The following is a 17,474-nucleotide window of genomic DNA, read 5'->3' as shown; positions in this document are numbered from 1 at the left end:
GTGCAATCTTCCTTATTCATAAGTTTTCATAAAATTTCATAAACATATTGTGTTGATTGAGTGGTGGATGGAGGTCTGATGGGGAGGGGAACCAACGTCTCTTTTTATGAACGTCGGTTTCCTATCACCATCAGACGTCTATTCTGTCAAAAAAATCCAAATAACTCCATTTCAGCATTTAATCCCGCCGGGACAAGAGTTCCAAATTCATATATTTTCTTGGTTTCTGCCCTAGACATCCTAGATATATGATTACCCCCTCTCCACTGTTTTGTTACTCTTTCCAGTGCTGTAAAATACAATTGACTGGGGTCATTATGTACCTCTTTGAAATGTTTTGACACTATGCATTTCATGCCCTTTCTTAATGTTTGCTATATGTTCGGCTATGCGTTTTTTTTTCAAAGTGCACTTGATCCTTCCTACATATTGTTTTTTACAGCTACATTGAAGCAAAATTATAACACTTGACGTAGAGCATGATAGATGTTCCTTAATTTGGTGACAATATGAATTTTGTGTGGATCTTACTTCCGTTTTTTGGGGGAAATTTGTAACTTGGCAGTTACCACATCTACCACAACGGTAAAAGCCTTTCAAAGATAACCAAGTGCCCTTCTTTCTATGATTCCTTTCCATGACTGTAGAGGCCACTTTGATACCCAAATTCGCTGCCCTATGTATATAATTTGGCGGTCCTTTTTCAACATTGGTCCGATTAGTTTGTCCTCTAAAAGGTTATACCAATGTTTTTTTTAATTATGCGTTCTACTTTTTTGTATATAGTATGATATGGTAGTATCAATCTTATGTCCTCCTGTGTCTGTTCGGGTTTTGTCTTCTTCTCTTCAAAGAAACTCATCCTATCCATACACCTTACTTTATTCAATGATGCTTCTACTTTTTCTTTTGGGTACTCTTTTTCCATAAACTGTTGTGTAAGGCTATTCACCTCTATTTCAAACTGAGTATTTTCTGTACAATTCCTCTTTACTCTTCTAAATTGGCTGGTTGGAACATTCACCAGCCCCCTAGGTAGATGGCAGCTCGAGAATAAAATAAAGCTATTTTTCATAACTGATTTTTGAAAGTCTGGCATATCATTTTATTATATTCTATCTTTATTACCAAATTCAGAAATTCTACTTGTGTTTTACAAATTTTTGTTGTAAATTTCTGATTTTTGTCCTTGTTGTTAATTTCCTGCAGGAATGTGTTTAGTTCTTCCTCTGTATTTCGCCATGTAAACAATATGTCGTCTATGAATCGACGCCAGAGTACAAGGTCCTCACTGAGTCTAGGGGTGATGACATCTTCCTCCCATTGAGCCATAAATAAATTTGCATAACTCGGGGCGAACATGGTACCCATGGCAGTTCCTCTTTTCTGCAGATAATACTCAGTTTCATACATAAAGTAATTATGTGTAAGTATATGTTCTATACCTTCCACTAGGAAAGATATCTGATCCCTGTGGAGAGTACAATTTATATTTAATTGTTTACGAACCGCATCTATCCCCTGTTTGTGGTCTATGATCGTGTAGAGTAAATTGACATCTGCTGTTCCTATCATCCAATTTTCTTGTACTATTAGTTTTTCTATTGTTGAAATTATATCTGTGGTGTCTTTGATATATGATGGGGTAGTTTTGACCACTGGTTGAAGCAGTTGATCTATATATTTGGATAAATTTACTGTGACTGAGTCGATTCCTGATGTTATAGGTCTTCCTGGTAGTTGAGTTTAATCTTTATGTAACTTTGGTACACAGTAGAAGATTGGTAATATTGGCAACCGGACGCTTTGCAAAAGCGTCCAGTGTTCCCACCTACAGGGCATCTGATGCAAGAGCATTGCAAAGTATAGTACAGCCATCAGCCCCGCTGGATCTTCAAGAAAAAAGTAAAAATAAATAAAAATGTCAAATTAAAAAAATAAATTGCCTTTTCCTATAAAAAATGAAAAAAAAAACTACACATATTAGGTATCACCGCGTCCGTAACGACCATCTTTATAAATATATACATGATAGACCCCAGCCGATAAACACCATAAAAACAATAAAATAAAGACTGTGTAAAAAAAGCCATTTTTGTCACCTTACATCACAAAAAGTGCAACACCAAGCAATCAAAAAGGTGTATATCCAACAAAATGGTACCAATAAAACCGTCACCTCATCCCGCAAAAAATGAGACCCCATATTAGAAAATCGCTCAAAAAATAAAAAAAAATATAGTTCTTAGAACATTGAGACACTAAAACATAATTTTTTTTATTTCAACGATCTGCTCTATAAAACTGTCACATGACCTAACCACTCAGATAAATGCTGTAAAATATAAAATAAAAAAATGTTCCAAAACTTTTTTGGGTCACCTTGCCCCATAAAGTGTAGTAATGAATGATCAAAAAATCTTATGTACCCAAAAATGGTACAAAAAAACTCAACTCTTTTTGCAATAAAACGAGCCCCTGCACAAGACGATCGGCAGAAAAATTAAAAACATATGGCGTTAAGAAAATGGACACACAAAAACATAATTTATTTTTCAAAAATACTTTATTATGTAAAACTGAAACAAACAAACAAAGAAAGTAGACATATTTGATATTGATGCATCCGTAACAACCTGCTTTATAAAAATAGCACATGATCTACCCTATCAGATGAATCTTGTAAAAATAAAACTGTGCCAAAACTGTGCCAAAAAATTTTCAGTTACCTTGCCTCACAAAAAACTTAATATAGAGCAATTAAAAATCATATGTACCCCAAAATAGTACCAATAAAACTGGCACCTTATCCCCTAGTTTCCAAAATACGGTCACTTTTTGAGAGTTTCTACTGTATGGGTGCATCAGGGGGGGTTCAAATGGGACATGGCATCTAAAACCAGTCCAGCAAAATCTGCCTTCCAAAAACCATGCAGCGTTCCTTTCCTTCTGCGCCCTGCCGTGCGCCCTTACATCAGTTTATGACCACATGTGGGGTGTTTCTGTAAACTGCAGAATCAGGGTAATAAATATTATGTTTGGCTGTTAACCCTCAATGTGTTAAAGAAAAAATGTAATAAAATGGAAAAGCTGCCCAAAAAAGTGAAATTTTGAAATTTCATCTCCATTTTCCTTTAATTCTTGTGGAACACCTAAAGAGTTAACAAAGTTTGTAAAATCAGTTTGAGTAACTTGAGGGGTGTAGTTTCTACAATGGGGTAATTTATGGGGGGTTTCCACTTTGTAAGCCCCACAAAGTGACTTTAGACCTGAACTGGTCCTTAAAAAGTGGGTTTTGGAAATTTTCTTAATTTTAAGAATTGCTTCTAAACTTCTAAGCCTTCTAACGTCCTAAAAAAATAAAATGACATTTCCAAAATGATGCCAACATAAAGTAGACATATGGGAAATGTTAAGTAATAAATATTTTATTAGGTATGACTTTCTGTTTTAGAAGCAGAGAAATGTAAATTTTGAAAATTGTGCATTTTTCAAAATTTTGGGTAAATTTGGGATTTGTTCATAAATAAAAGGTGAAATATATTGACTCAAATTTATGACTATCATGAAGTTAGATGTGCCATCTTGTGCTGTTAATCTTATTCGCAAAAAATATCCAGACCCGCATGGAAATTACACAGGATTTCTGTGGTTTTCAGAAAACAGAGGTCACCACGCTCATAATTATAATTTTTAAATGTTTTTTTTTATTGTGTTATTTATTTTTGGGTTAAAAAACAAAAGTTTTGGTTATCGTTACAGATAGTGTGTTATTTAAAACTCCTTTGTGGTTTTTTGTACATTTTATTAAAATTGCTAATCTCTTCTTTCCACTCTTTTAGGGTACTTTCACATGATCCAGCAGGCTGTTCTGGTGGTTGAACAGCCTGTCTGGTTCAGCCCTGCCGCTAGTTCATGCGTGCCCCCGAACTGCCGCTCTATCCCTATTGAGAGGCCGCCGGACTTAAAGTACTGCATGTAGTAATTTTAGTCCAGCAGCCATTTGGTAGTAGAAATAAGTTCTTCCGTTAGGGGATCGTGAAGACAATATGGAAATTCCTTAGGTTCTGTCCACTCTTGTACATTTGTCACATGATGCAATAAAGAGTTCCATCTCATCCCAAGCTGTGCACCATCCTCCCCACAAGTCTTAGCTGACCACCAAATATGGTTCTTCACCGCTTGCACCCAATGTGCTACTTCTGGTCTTGGAGGCGCTAAGCACTTTATTTCCAACTGATTTTGCCATATGCCACACATCAAATTGATGGTTTATATGAGAATAATTTTCATGTATCACCTTACGCACGGACATATGCCGGTCTGTGACAATTAAATGGATGTCGATACCCTGCTGTAAAAGGAAATCGACATTATGCTTTAATCCGACTTTTTCAAGACTAACAGATGTAAGTGGTGGTGCTACCTGTTCCACTGTGAAGCTTACAATTTTACCCGTTGCATAATCCATCAATGTATATATGCAATACTTAGCAGAAATTCCCGGACTATCCGATTGTCCATCCCCTGCAAGCCAAACAGAGTATTCTTTTATTTCGGATAATACTTGCTGTTGTTCTTTCTTCCACTGTAAATCAATTGCAGGAAAAATAAACAGTTTTTGATTGTCATAGTGATTGGACTTACTGATAAACTGCATTTTTAAGATGTTTAGGAAATTTTTTATTTTGTGGAAGCTGGAACCACTGCTGCAGGTAAAAGAACATTTTCGATTGGCTTACGTCCATGTTTGGTTTGGCTTTTCCATATACGGTATTTAAAACATGACCATTCGAACATTTGACAGTTACACTGATCATGCTTCCAATTTTTTGTTTTTTAAATGATGTTAGCTTGCCTTTACACTTTGATCTGGATTGACATGGTACTAGTGATAATAGAAGACGTAAAGAACAATCAAAAACTAGATATTTAAGCTCCTTCACATGGCTAATACAGTCATGTTCCAGATCTTCAAATTCTTCTTTAACAGCCATATCCTCATCACTATGAGCCACAAAACTTTCGTCTAACTCAGTCTCTGATTCTGATGGGTGGAAAGTTTCATCCTCTGGGTCCTCAATAGTAGTAGCTGATGGCTCAACATTTTCTTCCACTATTTCTGACACTCTATGTTCCTCAACCACCTCTGGACTCATTATAGGTGACAATTCTTCAAGAATAGTGCATAGCTGTTCATTGTCCTCAAAATCGGAGGTATAACCGGTGAGATTTGGATCTAGGATGTTAGAGGATAATTTTGTTAGAGGTTTATCTTTCATTGGCGTTGATGCAGGGGTGGGATTCAAATTTTTAACAACAGGTTCCCTACTCAGCGGTGGATACGCAGCGCGTCACGAGTCACGACACATATTTACATACACCATATATATGCAACACAGTCACGACATATTTACATACACCATATATACACTACACACAAATACACTATATATACACTACACACATACCACTCAACGTTTAAAAAGCCTTAGGAGCTAAACTCTGGAATTGAAGCGCTCATCTCCTGCTGCCGCTGTAATTTTAACAACCGAATCTGGAGCACCTGAGGGAACTGGCTGAATCCCATGTCGGATTCTTGTTCGATAGAATTTATGAAATTAGTGTAAAAACAATACAAATGCAACTCATTTTCAAGGTAAAAAAATATCCACATACCAGTTTATAATCTTATATTTTAATATTCATCAGCAAACGGTAAGGTACAACACAAACATTATGTGCCATTTCAAGTATGTGATATCTAGTGAACACATTGACAGAATTCCATCAAAAACTAAAGCTGGCTGATGATGTATCATCAAAAGAAAGTTAAAGATAATGGTTTGGAAACAACAGTAAAATTACATACAGAAAATCTGTCAGCATCCATTGAAAGGGAGAAGAACTGAGGACTGGCCAAGCTACAACCAGGTCTCAGCTCTGCTGCTCCCAGTCATTACCTGGTGGCACCAGACATGCCATGCAGTACACTTCACCAGCTAGATCTACTGGACTCTCCAGTGCTGCACAGGTTGTCAGGTGTCAGCATGTAATGAAAGGGAGAAGAACTGAGGACTGGCCAAGCTACAACCAGGTCTCAGCTCTGCTACTCCCAGACATTACCTGGTGGCACCAGACATGCCATGCAGTACACTTCACCAGCTAGATCTACTGGACTCTCCAGTGCTGCACAGGTTGTCAGGTGTCAGCATGTAATGAAAGGGAGAAGAACTGAGGACTGGCCAAGCTACAACCAGGTCTCAGCTCTGCTACTCCCAGTCATTACCTGGTGGCACCAGACATGCCATGCAGTACACTTCACCAGCTAGATCTACTGGACTCTCCAGTGCTGCACAGGTTGTCAGGTGTCAGCATGTAATGAAAGGGAGAAGAACTGAGGACTGGCCAAGCTACAACCAGGTCTCAGCTCTGCTACTCCCAGACATTACCTGGTGGCACCAGACATGCCATGCAGTACACTTCACCAGCTAGATCTACTGGACTCTCCAGTGCTGCACAGGTTGTCAGGTGTCAGCATGTAATGAAAGGGAGAAGAACTGAGGACTGGCCAAGCTACAACCAGGTCTCAGCTCTGCTACTCCCAGTCATTAATGCAGAGAAAACCAATGCAAAATAAACCCACATGCCTAAACTGCCATTAGTCATGGCGCAACATAAATAGTTGTGGCCGGGCTTACAGGACTACTCAAAGAAGATTAATTAGAGTGTATGCTCCCTAAACACAGCAAAAAAAAACTATAAAATAACTGGAGCACATTCGATGTTAAAAATGGTACTAAATATCAACATTGTTAAAGAGACAAGGTGGACAGAGAAAGAAAAAGCACCACCCTGGTGGGATACAAATATATGTATGAAAATACATTACATTACATATCCAGAAGTCAAGCTGAGTACATAAGGTTAAATGCCCAAGGGCCAAGCTGAATACATACATGTAAAAAGAAACTGAACGGTTAAATCACACACCCAAAAATTGAGCTGAATACATGAAATGAACTGCCCAAGGGCCAAGCTGGGTACATGAATGTGGTGTGGTAGGATAAGTGCCTATGAAGGATAACTACCGCTGATTACATATATAAGGATGAACAAGCATAAGGTAAGCTGAATATAGTGATCCATAAACACAAGTTGTCAGGTGTTAGCATATAATGAAAGGGAGAAGAACTGAGATCTTTCAGAACTATTACCTGCCACTTTCTACAGAGATTATATCAGCAGGCAATGAGGAAATGCCCAAGCCACAAATAAACTCCAGAATTTGCACACGTGGTAACCACCAGTACCAAAAACAAGGAAAACAAACCACCACTGCAGATAAAGACTGTACAAATGCTTAGATCTGGTCTATACAGCTGTATTACCTGATTTTACGCTGTGTGCCCGATCAAAGCACACCTCAGGGTTAGATTTTTGCTGCAGCTGACTAGCGGCTATGCTGTGGGAGAAACTTATTTTATGCTGCTAGCGCCCTGGCCGGTAGCGCTGCACTGCTAGTGGTAAGGGATCGCGTGCGCGCGTTCTGGAGCCGGCTCGTGACGTCACTCCTGCAGCTACGGTGTGCTTGTTTTAGTGTCACAAATAAACTCCATTGCTATCCCATTAAAACAAAGACCAAATAGCTGTGGAATTTTCATCGTATTGTTTGGCTGCCTTTTTTTTAACTCTGAGGTCTGTGGCAGTGTGGTGGTTTCTCCGTAACCAAGACTTAACATATATTTCCGGACCCCAGCTTGATATTGGTTTGCCAAGAATTTTGATTGTCATAAGATGTGATATATTAGAAACTGTAAGTCTGCTTCTTTCATGTGTGGCAATGTTATTCATGATACTAAATCCTCTTTCAGCTTCAGCGCTACTGACAGCTATGACCCGAATAATTTTCTTGGCTTGTTGAATAGAGGGTGGCAGGCTGCAATCTGAAAAATATCTGTTGTCTATGTAATCCCGGAAATCATTAACTGGAATGTTACATTTTATCAGTTCATTTAACTGTCTTAATTGACATTCCCCTTCTGGCCACGGAGATAGTGTGAGGTCAGATGGCCAAGAATTGGGTTCAAGTAAAGAGAACAAGGACAATAACTTTTTGTAGCGGCTTGCGTTTTGGACAACTGTACCACTGTCCATTTGTCTTGTATTTGCAGTGGAAAACAACCTACTTTTCATATTGTCTATTACGCTCTGAATTAACTGTGCTCTTGGAAGACCAGTGTTTTTAGCACTCACTTGGAAAGGAATATCTTTAAATGGCTCTGTTCTAATCATTGTATCAATCTGAACTTCATGCTTCCCTGGATTTTCTTTTAGGTTTTTAAGGGCCCTAATACACCGACAAAGAAGTCTGTCTGCTTTGACAAGAGAAACATCCCGGTCTTGTAAAGCAAGGGATAAAAGGGAGAGCTCCTCAAGAATTTCGATCATTAAAGCGAGATCTTTTAGGAAACACAAGTTTTCCATTTTTTTCTTCATTCCCAAGAAATTCTTATAATTCGAAAAGTGCTTATACAGAGCTGGATACGCTCTCCATACTGCCTTGGCAGCACGAGCACTACAAGCCACCCACCGAGGACCTAGGATTCTACCAATCTTTACTATCTCCAACTCTAGATCTGCTGCTATGTTATGAAGCTCTAACTGATGTTTGTTAGATACATGATATATGCTATATATTTTTTCTAGGAACATTTTAAAGTGATTAACTTGGGATACAGAATTAATTGCATCATCAAGAGCAAGTTGAACCCTGTGGCTCAAACAGTGCCATATGACTATGTTTGGAAATTCTCTTACAATTCTAGATGCAACCCCAGACTTGCTACCTAGCATTGCACTAGCACCATCTGAGCAAAATCCTATCAGATTATCTTGTAAATAATCTTTATCAAATCCATTTTCACTTAAGCAGTTGAAAAGTGTTTCAGTTATCACCTCAGCAGTGGTTGAGTCAAGCTCTTTAAGATCCACAAATACATTGACAGGATCCTGATGTGTTGAAAGCTCACAACGAATATAGATGACTAAAACACTTTTCTGTGCCACAGTTGAGGATTCATCAATTATGACACATAATTTGCTCTTACAACTGGCAATTTTAGAAAATAAAGCCTTCCTTATTTGTGAGGATATATGTTGAATTATCGTAATGGCAGTTTTCCTTGAGTGAAGGCCTACTCCAACATCCACACCATTAATTTTCTGCAATTGAACTTCTCCTTCTATGTCAGCCATAGGCTTATTATTTAAAGCTAAACTGTATACTATATTAAAAATATGAATTGTCGCAGCTATAGCTTTCTCATTGAGCCTGTCCATTGCTGTTGTTAATATGCCAATTTTGGCGGTATTCTGAAGTGTCTCTGCTTTATTGTGAGATTTAGAAACACTGTGCTCTCTAATTTTTTTGCGAACAGAGGCCTGCTGAATCAATTTGAGGGTGCCACTTGGTTTTACTAAAAAGTTACTCCACTCCTCTGAAACATGGCATGCCTTAGCTTTTTCTATTCCCAAAGACCCTCTGACCTTACTACACACATTGCAACCTAATTTTCCATTTTTAACCTGGATCCATGGAAACAACTTGCTAAAATATTCAAATTGTTTTTTGGACCAACATGATATAGTGCTTGTACATGCCTCTTCAACTGTTAACACATCTGAAACTGTACCATCATCATTGCCAACAACACTTTCAATATCATGCCTATCAACCAGTTCCATTGGAACTTCATGGTCAATTTCATATATAGTATTTTCATTAAGAACAGCATCCTTCTCAGTGTTAGCTACAACATTATTATTAATGTCATTTACACACAAGTCCAATTCCTGAGACTGTATTGTTTTTTTCTTTCTGGATGAATCGAAAAAACTAAACAGTGTAGCTTGTCTCTTCATTTTGTTTATATTCTTCAGATAATAAAAGGTTTGATCAAACCTTGAGGTGTCTTCAGTGTGTGCTGGCACTGTGTAAGCTTCTTCCAATACATAGTAGTAGCTGTAAAGATATATATGTACCAAAAATACAGTTAAAGTAAACCTAAAATAACGCTCGAATACCCTAGTAGAACGTGATTATTTTTCCACTGCTTGTAAAGTAAATACTTTTTGGTTAATGCTTGGCCAAATCTCTTACAGCAACTTTCCTATCCTACTGTTGTCATAGACACATAGTTGTTGTTCACCTGATTAAAACACTTTCTCTTTTGTTGATCTACGACTCCCTTTCCAAATTATGAGAATTTTTTTTTTTAAATACAGAAGATTAGGCCTTTGGTGCAATGAGGGTGTCACCATTGCTTTTGTGGCACCCAAGCTCAACTTCTTTCTGTGACCAGCCCCTCCCTCAATGCTTTGATTGATAGGGCCAGACAGTGGTAAAGTAGCCTGTTTCTGAACCTAGCTGTCAGAATCAGGAAATTACATAGACTGAATAAAACTCACCAAATGGTAATCTTAAGTAGCCCAAATCCTGGAACTTGAATGACATATGCTGAATGTTGCCATGTAGGTCTTGGTATACATTCGATGACCCTGTGGTGATATAAAAAAAGTATTAAAAACTGATTTATAGCTTTCTTAATACAAATGAATATAAATTAAAATAGAAGAATGAACCTGAAAAATCTGTAATGCTGAACACAACCAGTCATATCACTCTTGACAGCTACAATCAGATGTTAATTCAGAAATAAGGTCCAATTTCACACAATATTAATGAAGTGATACAGATGGTGATGTCTCCTGGAATACAGAGGTAGACATTATTAAACACACCATAAACAAAGAATAGATTGTAAGTTGGAGGGAGTAGCAAGAAATACACACCTATAGGAAAGCTAAGCAAGCTTGAATTATGACCTAGGGTGACATCTATAGCTGTAGGTCCTTCTCTGCAGTAACAGTCTGTAGTGCAGAACTGCAAATAAAAAAAAAAAATTATATATATATAAAATAAGGTAATTTACTAATGTCAGTTTGGTGTAAGAAAAATAATTTGCAAGACCCCTTTGAAGAAGCCAATGATTAGTTGCTATTAAAGCCTTCCCCAACTGAACAGACAATTTTAATTAGTTACAGACAAACCTTTTAATTACTGAGTGTAGTCCACCGTAGTCAAGGAGAATCACACACACAAATGACACAGAGTCATTAAACTGCTGGATTTTTGCTATGTGATTCTTGACCGGGGTCCCCCACTACTGACCGGGGGACTACACCCAGGAGAAGGTAGAACTGAACCACTAAAGGCTGATTCTCACAACAGAGAAACACAGCCCCATGTGTCAGCCACTTATGTGGTTCCCCTGACCAAAGCTGACTGCATCATAGTGATTTATGATTTGGGATACAGCCATGTCATATCTGATTTTGGATCTAGTGATGAGCACAGTAAATTAGACTCCTGATGTTATAGAAACCATCATGCACTCAGTCTGTGTCAGGAACCACACGTCTCTGAGAGATGCAGCTGAGGCTGAGCCAATCCTTAGGTGACTTTAAATATAGTTGAAAATTCCACCAGAAAACCCACAGGTACATGTTTTTACAAAGTTGGATTTTTGGAGTGTAAAGTATGGTGCAGATTTTGTTGCTGATTTCCTGTGTGAGAATCTCTCCATTCAATTCAATGTCAAACTGTTTCTGCAGTGGAAAACAGTGGAAACCTTAACCAGGTTTTGGCTGAAAATCACTGATTAAAATCAATGAACAAACGCTGACTGTGTGACTAAGACTATGCAATAGGTAGTGGTACAAAAGCTCTGACACACAATTTTTAACACTGGCATTTTAGATGCCGGTGTTAATAAACCCCTAAGCTGGCGGTGGATCCGCCGAAGTTATGAAAAGGTTCTGGCCTATACATAACTTCAATGCATCCAGTGCCAGTTCTAAATGTAAGATAGCTTCTGGCACTGACATTAATTCACGGTTCAGCATCTGTAACTGAGAAAAACAACAAAAATTATTAATGCTGGCCTAAAAGAGTCCAAATTAAAACTCACCTCATGTACTGCTTTCGATAATTAGGTCAGAGTCCTTAGAACTGTTCAGGTTGGAGTTGATGACGAATGACGTTGGAAAATGGACTATATTGCTCAGTGGTAGTTAGATCCTTCATAGGTTTCAAAGAATGCAGAAGAGCAAATGCCTGTAATGTGCCTATATAAAAAAAAGAAAAAAATAATAATTTCAGCCATGTGCACAGTCTATTAAGGGAAGGATAAAATTGATAAAGAATGGGAGGTCATTCAGTGACAAGTGAATCTCCTCCTCACTGAACTGTGTGCTCACTCGCTGAGTGAAAATGGCCAGCACCGGGGAGGCAGAAGACAGCACACTGCAGGTTGGCTTTGCAAACTAAAGCGAAGCTACATTTTGGCGCACCCCAACCAAAACACACACTCCCGCACCGCTCACCTGGCCCTGGTCCCGTCAGCAGCAGTTGGCTTCTCCTCTGTGTGGTCCTCCTATCTTCTCTCTGCCTCAAACAATCGCTGGCTTGAGGAACCTATATTCCGCCTTATAAGACACACCTAGGTTTTAGAGGAGAACAATTAGAAATACATTTTTTCCATTACACCTCAGGTCAGACCAGCAATCAGACCCCTATTGTTAATCAGACCTCAGATTAGACCCCCATGTCAGCCATCACCCCTCAATGTCACATTTCTCCCCACATGGCCCCTCCATGTTCTCACATTGTTTCTCCCCAGATGGCCCCTCTGTGTTCTCACATTGCTTCTCCCCACAGATTCATGGCCCCCTCCATGTTCTCACATTGCTTCTCCCCACAGATTCATGGCCCCTCCATGTTCTCACATTGCTTCTCCCCACATGGCCCCCTCCATGTTCTCACATTGCTTCTCCCCACATGGCCCCCTCCATGTTCTCACATTGCTTCTCCCCACATGGCCCCCTCCATGTTCTCACATTGTTTCTCCCCACATGGCCCCCTCCATGTTCTCACATTGTTTCTCCCCACATGGCCCCCTCCATGTTCTCACATTGTTTCTCCCCACATGGCCCCCTCCATGTTCTCACATTGCTTCTCCCCACATGGCCCCCTCCATGTTTTCACATTGCTTCTCCCCACATGGCCCCCTCCATGTTCTCACATTGCTTCTCCCCACAGATTCATGGACCCCTCCATGTTCTCACATTGCTTCTCCCCACATGGCCCCCTCCATGTTCTCACATTGTTTCTCCCCACATGGCCCCCTCCATGTTCTCACATTGTTTCTCCCCACATGGCCCCCTCCATATTCTCACATTGCTTCTCCCCACAGATTCATGGCCCCTCCATGTTCTCACATTGTTTCTCCCCACATGGCCCCCTCCATGTTCTCACATTGCTTCTCCCCACATGGCCCCCTCCATGTTCTCACATTGCTTCTCCCCACAGATTCATGGCCCCTCCATGTTCTCACATTGCTTCTCCCCACAGATTCATGGACCCCTCCATGTTCTCACATTGCTTCTCCCCACATGGCCCCCTCCATGTTCTCACATTGTTTCTCCCCACATGGCCCCCTCCATGTTCTCACATTGTTTCTCCCCACATGGCCCCCTCCATGGTTTTCACATTGCTTCTCCCCACAGATTCATGGCCCCCTCCATGTTCTCACATTGCTTCTCCCCACAGATTCATGGCCCCTCCATGTTCTCACATTGCTTCTCCCCACAGATTCATGGACCCCTCCATGTTCTCACATTGCTAAGTTCCCCCCACATGGCCCCCTCCATGTTCTCACATTGTTTCTCCCCACATGGCCCCCTCCATGTTCTCACATTGTTTCTCCCCACATGGCCCCCTCCATGTTCTCACATTGCTTCTCCCCACATGGCCCCCTCCATGTTCTCACATTGCTTCTCCCCACATGGCCCCCTCCATGTTCTCACATTGCTTCTCCCCACATGGCCCCCTCCATGTTCTCACATTGTTTCTCCCCACATGGCCCCCTCCATGTTCTCACATTGCTTCTCCCCACAGATTCATGGCCCCCTCCATGTTCTCACATTGCTTCTCCCCACAGATTCATGGCCCCTCCATGTTCTCACATTGCTTCTCCCCACAGATTCATGGCCCCTCCATGTTCTCACATTGCTTCTCCCCACATGGCCCCCTCCATGTTCTCACATTGCTTCTCCCCACATGGCCCCCTCCATGTTCTCACATTGCTTCTCCCCACATGGCCCCCTCCATGTTCTCACATTGCTTCTCCCCACAGATTCATGGCCCCCTCCATGTTCTCACATTGCTTCTCCCCACATGGCCCCCTCCATATTCTCACATAGCTTCTCCCCACAGATTCATGGCTCCCTCCATGTTCTCAAACTTCTCATATAGCTTCTCCCCACAGATTCATGGCCCCCTCCATTTTTGTTATGTTGTCACATTTCAATTTCAGCCCCTGGTCGGTGGTCCCCTCCTTAATGCCAACTTGTCAGTGTCACACAAATCACACTCAACCAACCAGGCTGTCCTGAGTCCTGACCTGTCCAGACTCCTTTCTGTTAGGCTAGGGGCCGGCTCTTCAATCTTTCATGGCTGTGTGTGGGGTGTACTGTGGACTGTCAGCAACTAGGGCACTCTGCAGACAGTGAGAGCACTCCTCTCTCCTTCTCTGTTCTGGGCTGGCAGCTTCGCGGCGCTGCTCACTCTCAAGACACTCCCCTTTGTTGCCATGACTGCGAGGCTGGGGGCGGGGGGAGGGCGGCAGCACTGTGGAAGACTGGCTGACACACACACAGCCACGCTCACGCTGACTGACTGTAAGTAACAGCCGCAGGCTGAAAAATACAGGGGTGCAGGCGCAGCTGCAGGACCGGGTCGGGATCCCTGCTTCTCACCGGTCCTGCGAACCGCCTGTAATTTTAACAAACGGTTCGGCAGAACCGGAGAGAACCGGCTGGATCCCATGCCTGATCAGACGGCATCTGAGACTGAAGGGCTTCAAAAACAAAAAAGTCTTCAAAGACCTCGTCTCCTTGAACGCCACAAAACTGCTCGTTTGGACTTTGCAAGAGAGCACCAAACATGGAACATTCAAAGGTGGAAGAAAGTTTTATTCTCTGATGAGAATTTTTTTTACCTCGATGGTCCTTATGGTTTCCAACGTTACTGGCATGACAAGCAGATCCCACCTGAGATGTTTTCTACGCGCCACAGTGGAGGGGGTGCCATAATGGTCTGGGGTGCTTTTTTCTTCAGTGGAACAATGGAGCTTCAGGAAGTGCAGGGGCGTCCAAACGGACGCTGGCTATGTCAAGATGTTGCAGAGAGCATTCTTCATGACTGAGGGCCCTCGTCTGTGTGGTAACGACTGGGTTTTTTAACAGGACAACTCTACAGTACACAATGCCCAAAGGACAAGGGACTTCTTCCAGGAGAATAACATTACTCTTTTGGCCCATCCTGCGTGTTTCTCTGATCTAAATCCATTTGAAAACCTTTGGGAATGTATGGCAAGGGAAGTTTACAAAAATGGACAACAGTTCCAGACAGTAGATGGCCTTCGTGCGGCTGTCTTCACCACTTAGAGAAATGTTCCCACTCACCTAATGGAAATGCTTGCAGCAAGCATGCCGAAATGAATTTTTGAAGTGATAAACAATAACGGCGGAGCTAATCATTACTGAGTTCATGTTTGGAAGTTGGATTTCTGTTTTGGGGGGGTTTAGGTTTTTTTTGGAGGTGTGGTCCTAAACTTTTGATCAGCTGAAAAACAGTCTGTTTCAGTTTATTCCTTGTTTTCATTAAATTGAATGCTTAAAAAATGTTTTGTCTCACTCCCATGTATTCTTGTTGCATGTTGAAGCTCTACTTGCAACCTTGTTAAGATCCAGCCATGCTAAATATGATTTTTTGCCATTTTTCAAGTGGTCTTAAACTTTAGATCAGGACTGTATGAATGAAGATGTGAGCCCAGCCTGACTCTATTTAATGCACTATAACATGATAGGTCAAAGGCTCCATTTTCTTGAAGAGAGGTGTCAAAAAAGAAAAACACCACTATAGAAGATAACAACATTTAATGAATAATGTAGCTTACTATTAATAATGTAAACAATTATGCCATATAACACCACAGTTCATCCCCTCCAGCAATCGTTATTAGCTTTTTCGAAGCATAGCACAGAAATGTGACATTGCAGTGACATTCAGAGGAGCAGAGTATACAAAAAAGCATTATAGTGCTAATTTAAAGAAAAGGCATGGAGAGCTTTTTAGTGCTAGGATGGTGTTGACCCTCATCAATATTACAGCTGATAAAAAGCGATTTGGGTGAATCACTACAATATTGTAAGCTAAAATTGCTTTTGAGCTGAGTGGAAAAGGCATTCCAACGTTAACCTATGTTATAGGGCAGTGAATGCAGTAGTCTTTTGAATTTAATAGAAGGCTGCTCACTAGAGATCACATTAGTCGTTTTGATGGACTACATCTTGTATCAGAAAATCCGGTCTCCGACACTTCTAGTATCCAGGGCTAGCATCAGCCACAGACAAATCTGAGCAGATGCCAGAGACTACTAGGCTTAAAACAACACAATATATAATGCAACAGCTCTCTGCGAACCAAATAAAGTACAAAAACATATTGTAATGCTAATGCTATGTTAATAAAGTAGAGATGCTTGGCAAATACATTTTGTACAAAATTATTTGAGCCCGTCTGCCGCACGTCAAGGCGATCTCTGTAAGACGGGAAACTAACACTAAGTTCTACCTGTTAAGTGCCATGATAGCAATCATTAAATTCAGGAGGTCTAGGTTCCACATGCATGGTGGGTCCCCTTTCATTTTCATCATATTTGGTGCCAAAATGGCATCCATTGAAGTACCAACATGCATGCTGAGTCCACTACCCACTCCATACCTCTCCTGGTGTCAGGGGCTTCCAGTGAGTGGGGAGGAGCAGGCTAAGCTTTATACTCATGCTAATTAAAATCAGCCCATGAGGCAGACAGGCTGGTCAGGAGTGCACAACCGACTAGGCTCAGCCACACCTCCAGTGCAAAATACAATGGAAACACAAAAGGGGTTGGCCAGAACATCCCATCCAAATGCGCAGGTACAAGCTGCTATGACTGGAAACATAAAACAACACAACATATAATGCAATAGCTCTCTGCGAACCAAATAAAGTACAAAAACATATTATAATCCTTATGCTATGCTAATAAAGTAGAGATGCTTGGCAAATACACTGCTCAAAAAAATAAAGGGAACACTTAAACAACACAATGTAACTCCAAGTCAATCGCACTTCTGTGAAATCAAACTGTCCACTTAGGAAGCAACATTGAGTGACAATCAATTTCACATGCTGTTGTGCAAATGGGTTAGACAACAGGTGGAAATTATAGGCAATTAGCAAGACACCCCCAATAAAGGAGTGGTTCTGCAGGTGGTGACCACAGACCACTTCTCAGTTCCTATGC

General features: G+C 40.8%; 1 protein-coding gene across 2 annotated transcripts; it reads right to left on the bottom strand.

Moving 5' to 3' along the window:
* Positions 1–6,639: 6,639 nt before the first annotated feature.
* On the bottom strand, positions 6,640–12,046 carry LOC122919424 (E3 SUMO-protein ligase KIAA1586-like). 2 transcript variants are annotated; one of them, XM_044268448.1, is made up of 6 exons: positions 12,033–12,046; positions 10,855–10,945; positions 10,645–10,770; positions 10,471–10,560; positions 9,669–10,024; positions 6,640–9,632 (listed from the first exon to the last, which is right to left on the bottom strand). In XM_044268448.1, exons 3-6 carry the CDS (start codon positions 10,677–10,679, stop codon positions 7,630–7,632), a joined length of 2,484 nt encoding a protein of 827 aa, XP_044124383.1. In that variant the 5' UTR covers positions 10,680–10,770; positions 10,855–10,945; positions 12,033–12,046; the 3' UTR covers positions 6,640–7,629. The 2 variants fall into 2 exon arrangements, with proteins under 2 accessions (XP_044124383.1, XP_044124382.1); XM_044268447.1 differs by having other exon boundaries at positions 6,640–10,024.
* Between the last annotated feature and the right edge of the window lie 5,428 nt (positions 12,047–17,474).

Source organism: Bufo gargarizans, chromosome 9 (assembly GCF_014858855.1).
Source record: "Bufo gargarizans isolate SCDJY-AF-19 chromosome 9, ASM1485885v1, whole genome shotgun sequence".
Classification (NCBI taxonomy): Eukaryota; Metazoa; Chordata; class Amphibia; order Anura; family Bufonidae; genus Bufo; species Bufo gargarizans.
The sequence above is the reverse complement of the archived record's forward strand: the minus strand, read 5'-3'. Positions and strand labels throughout refer to the sequence as shown.

What these genes read in the sequence shown, in the direction of transcription:
- LOC122919424 (XM_044268447.1), bottom strand. Translation starts at nt 10,679, where the DNA reads ATGACTGGTTGTGTTCAGCATTACAGATTTTTCAG. An exon ending in CAGCATTACAGATTTTTCAG is followed by an intron (nt 10,561 to 10,644) that starts GTTCATTCTTCT and finishes ATATCACCACAG; the next exon opens with GGTCATCGAATGTATACCAA. An exon ending in CTACTTAAGATTACCATTTG is followed by an intron (nt 10,025 to 10,470) that starts GTGAGTTTTATT and finishes ATATCTTTACAG; the next exon opens with CTACTACTATGTATTGGAAG.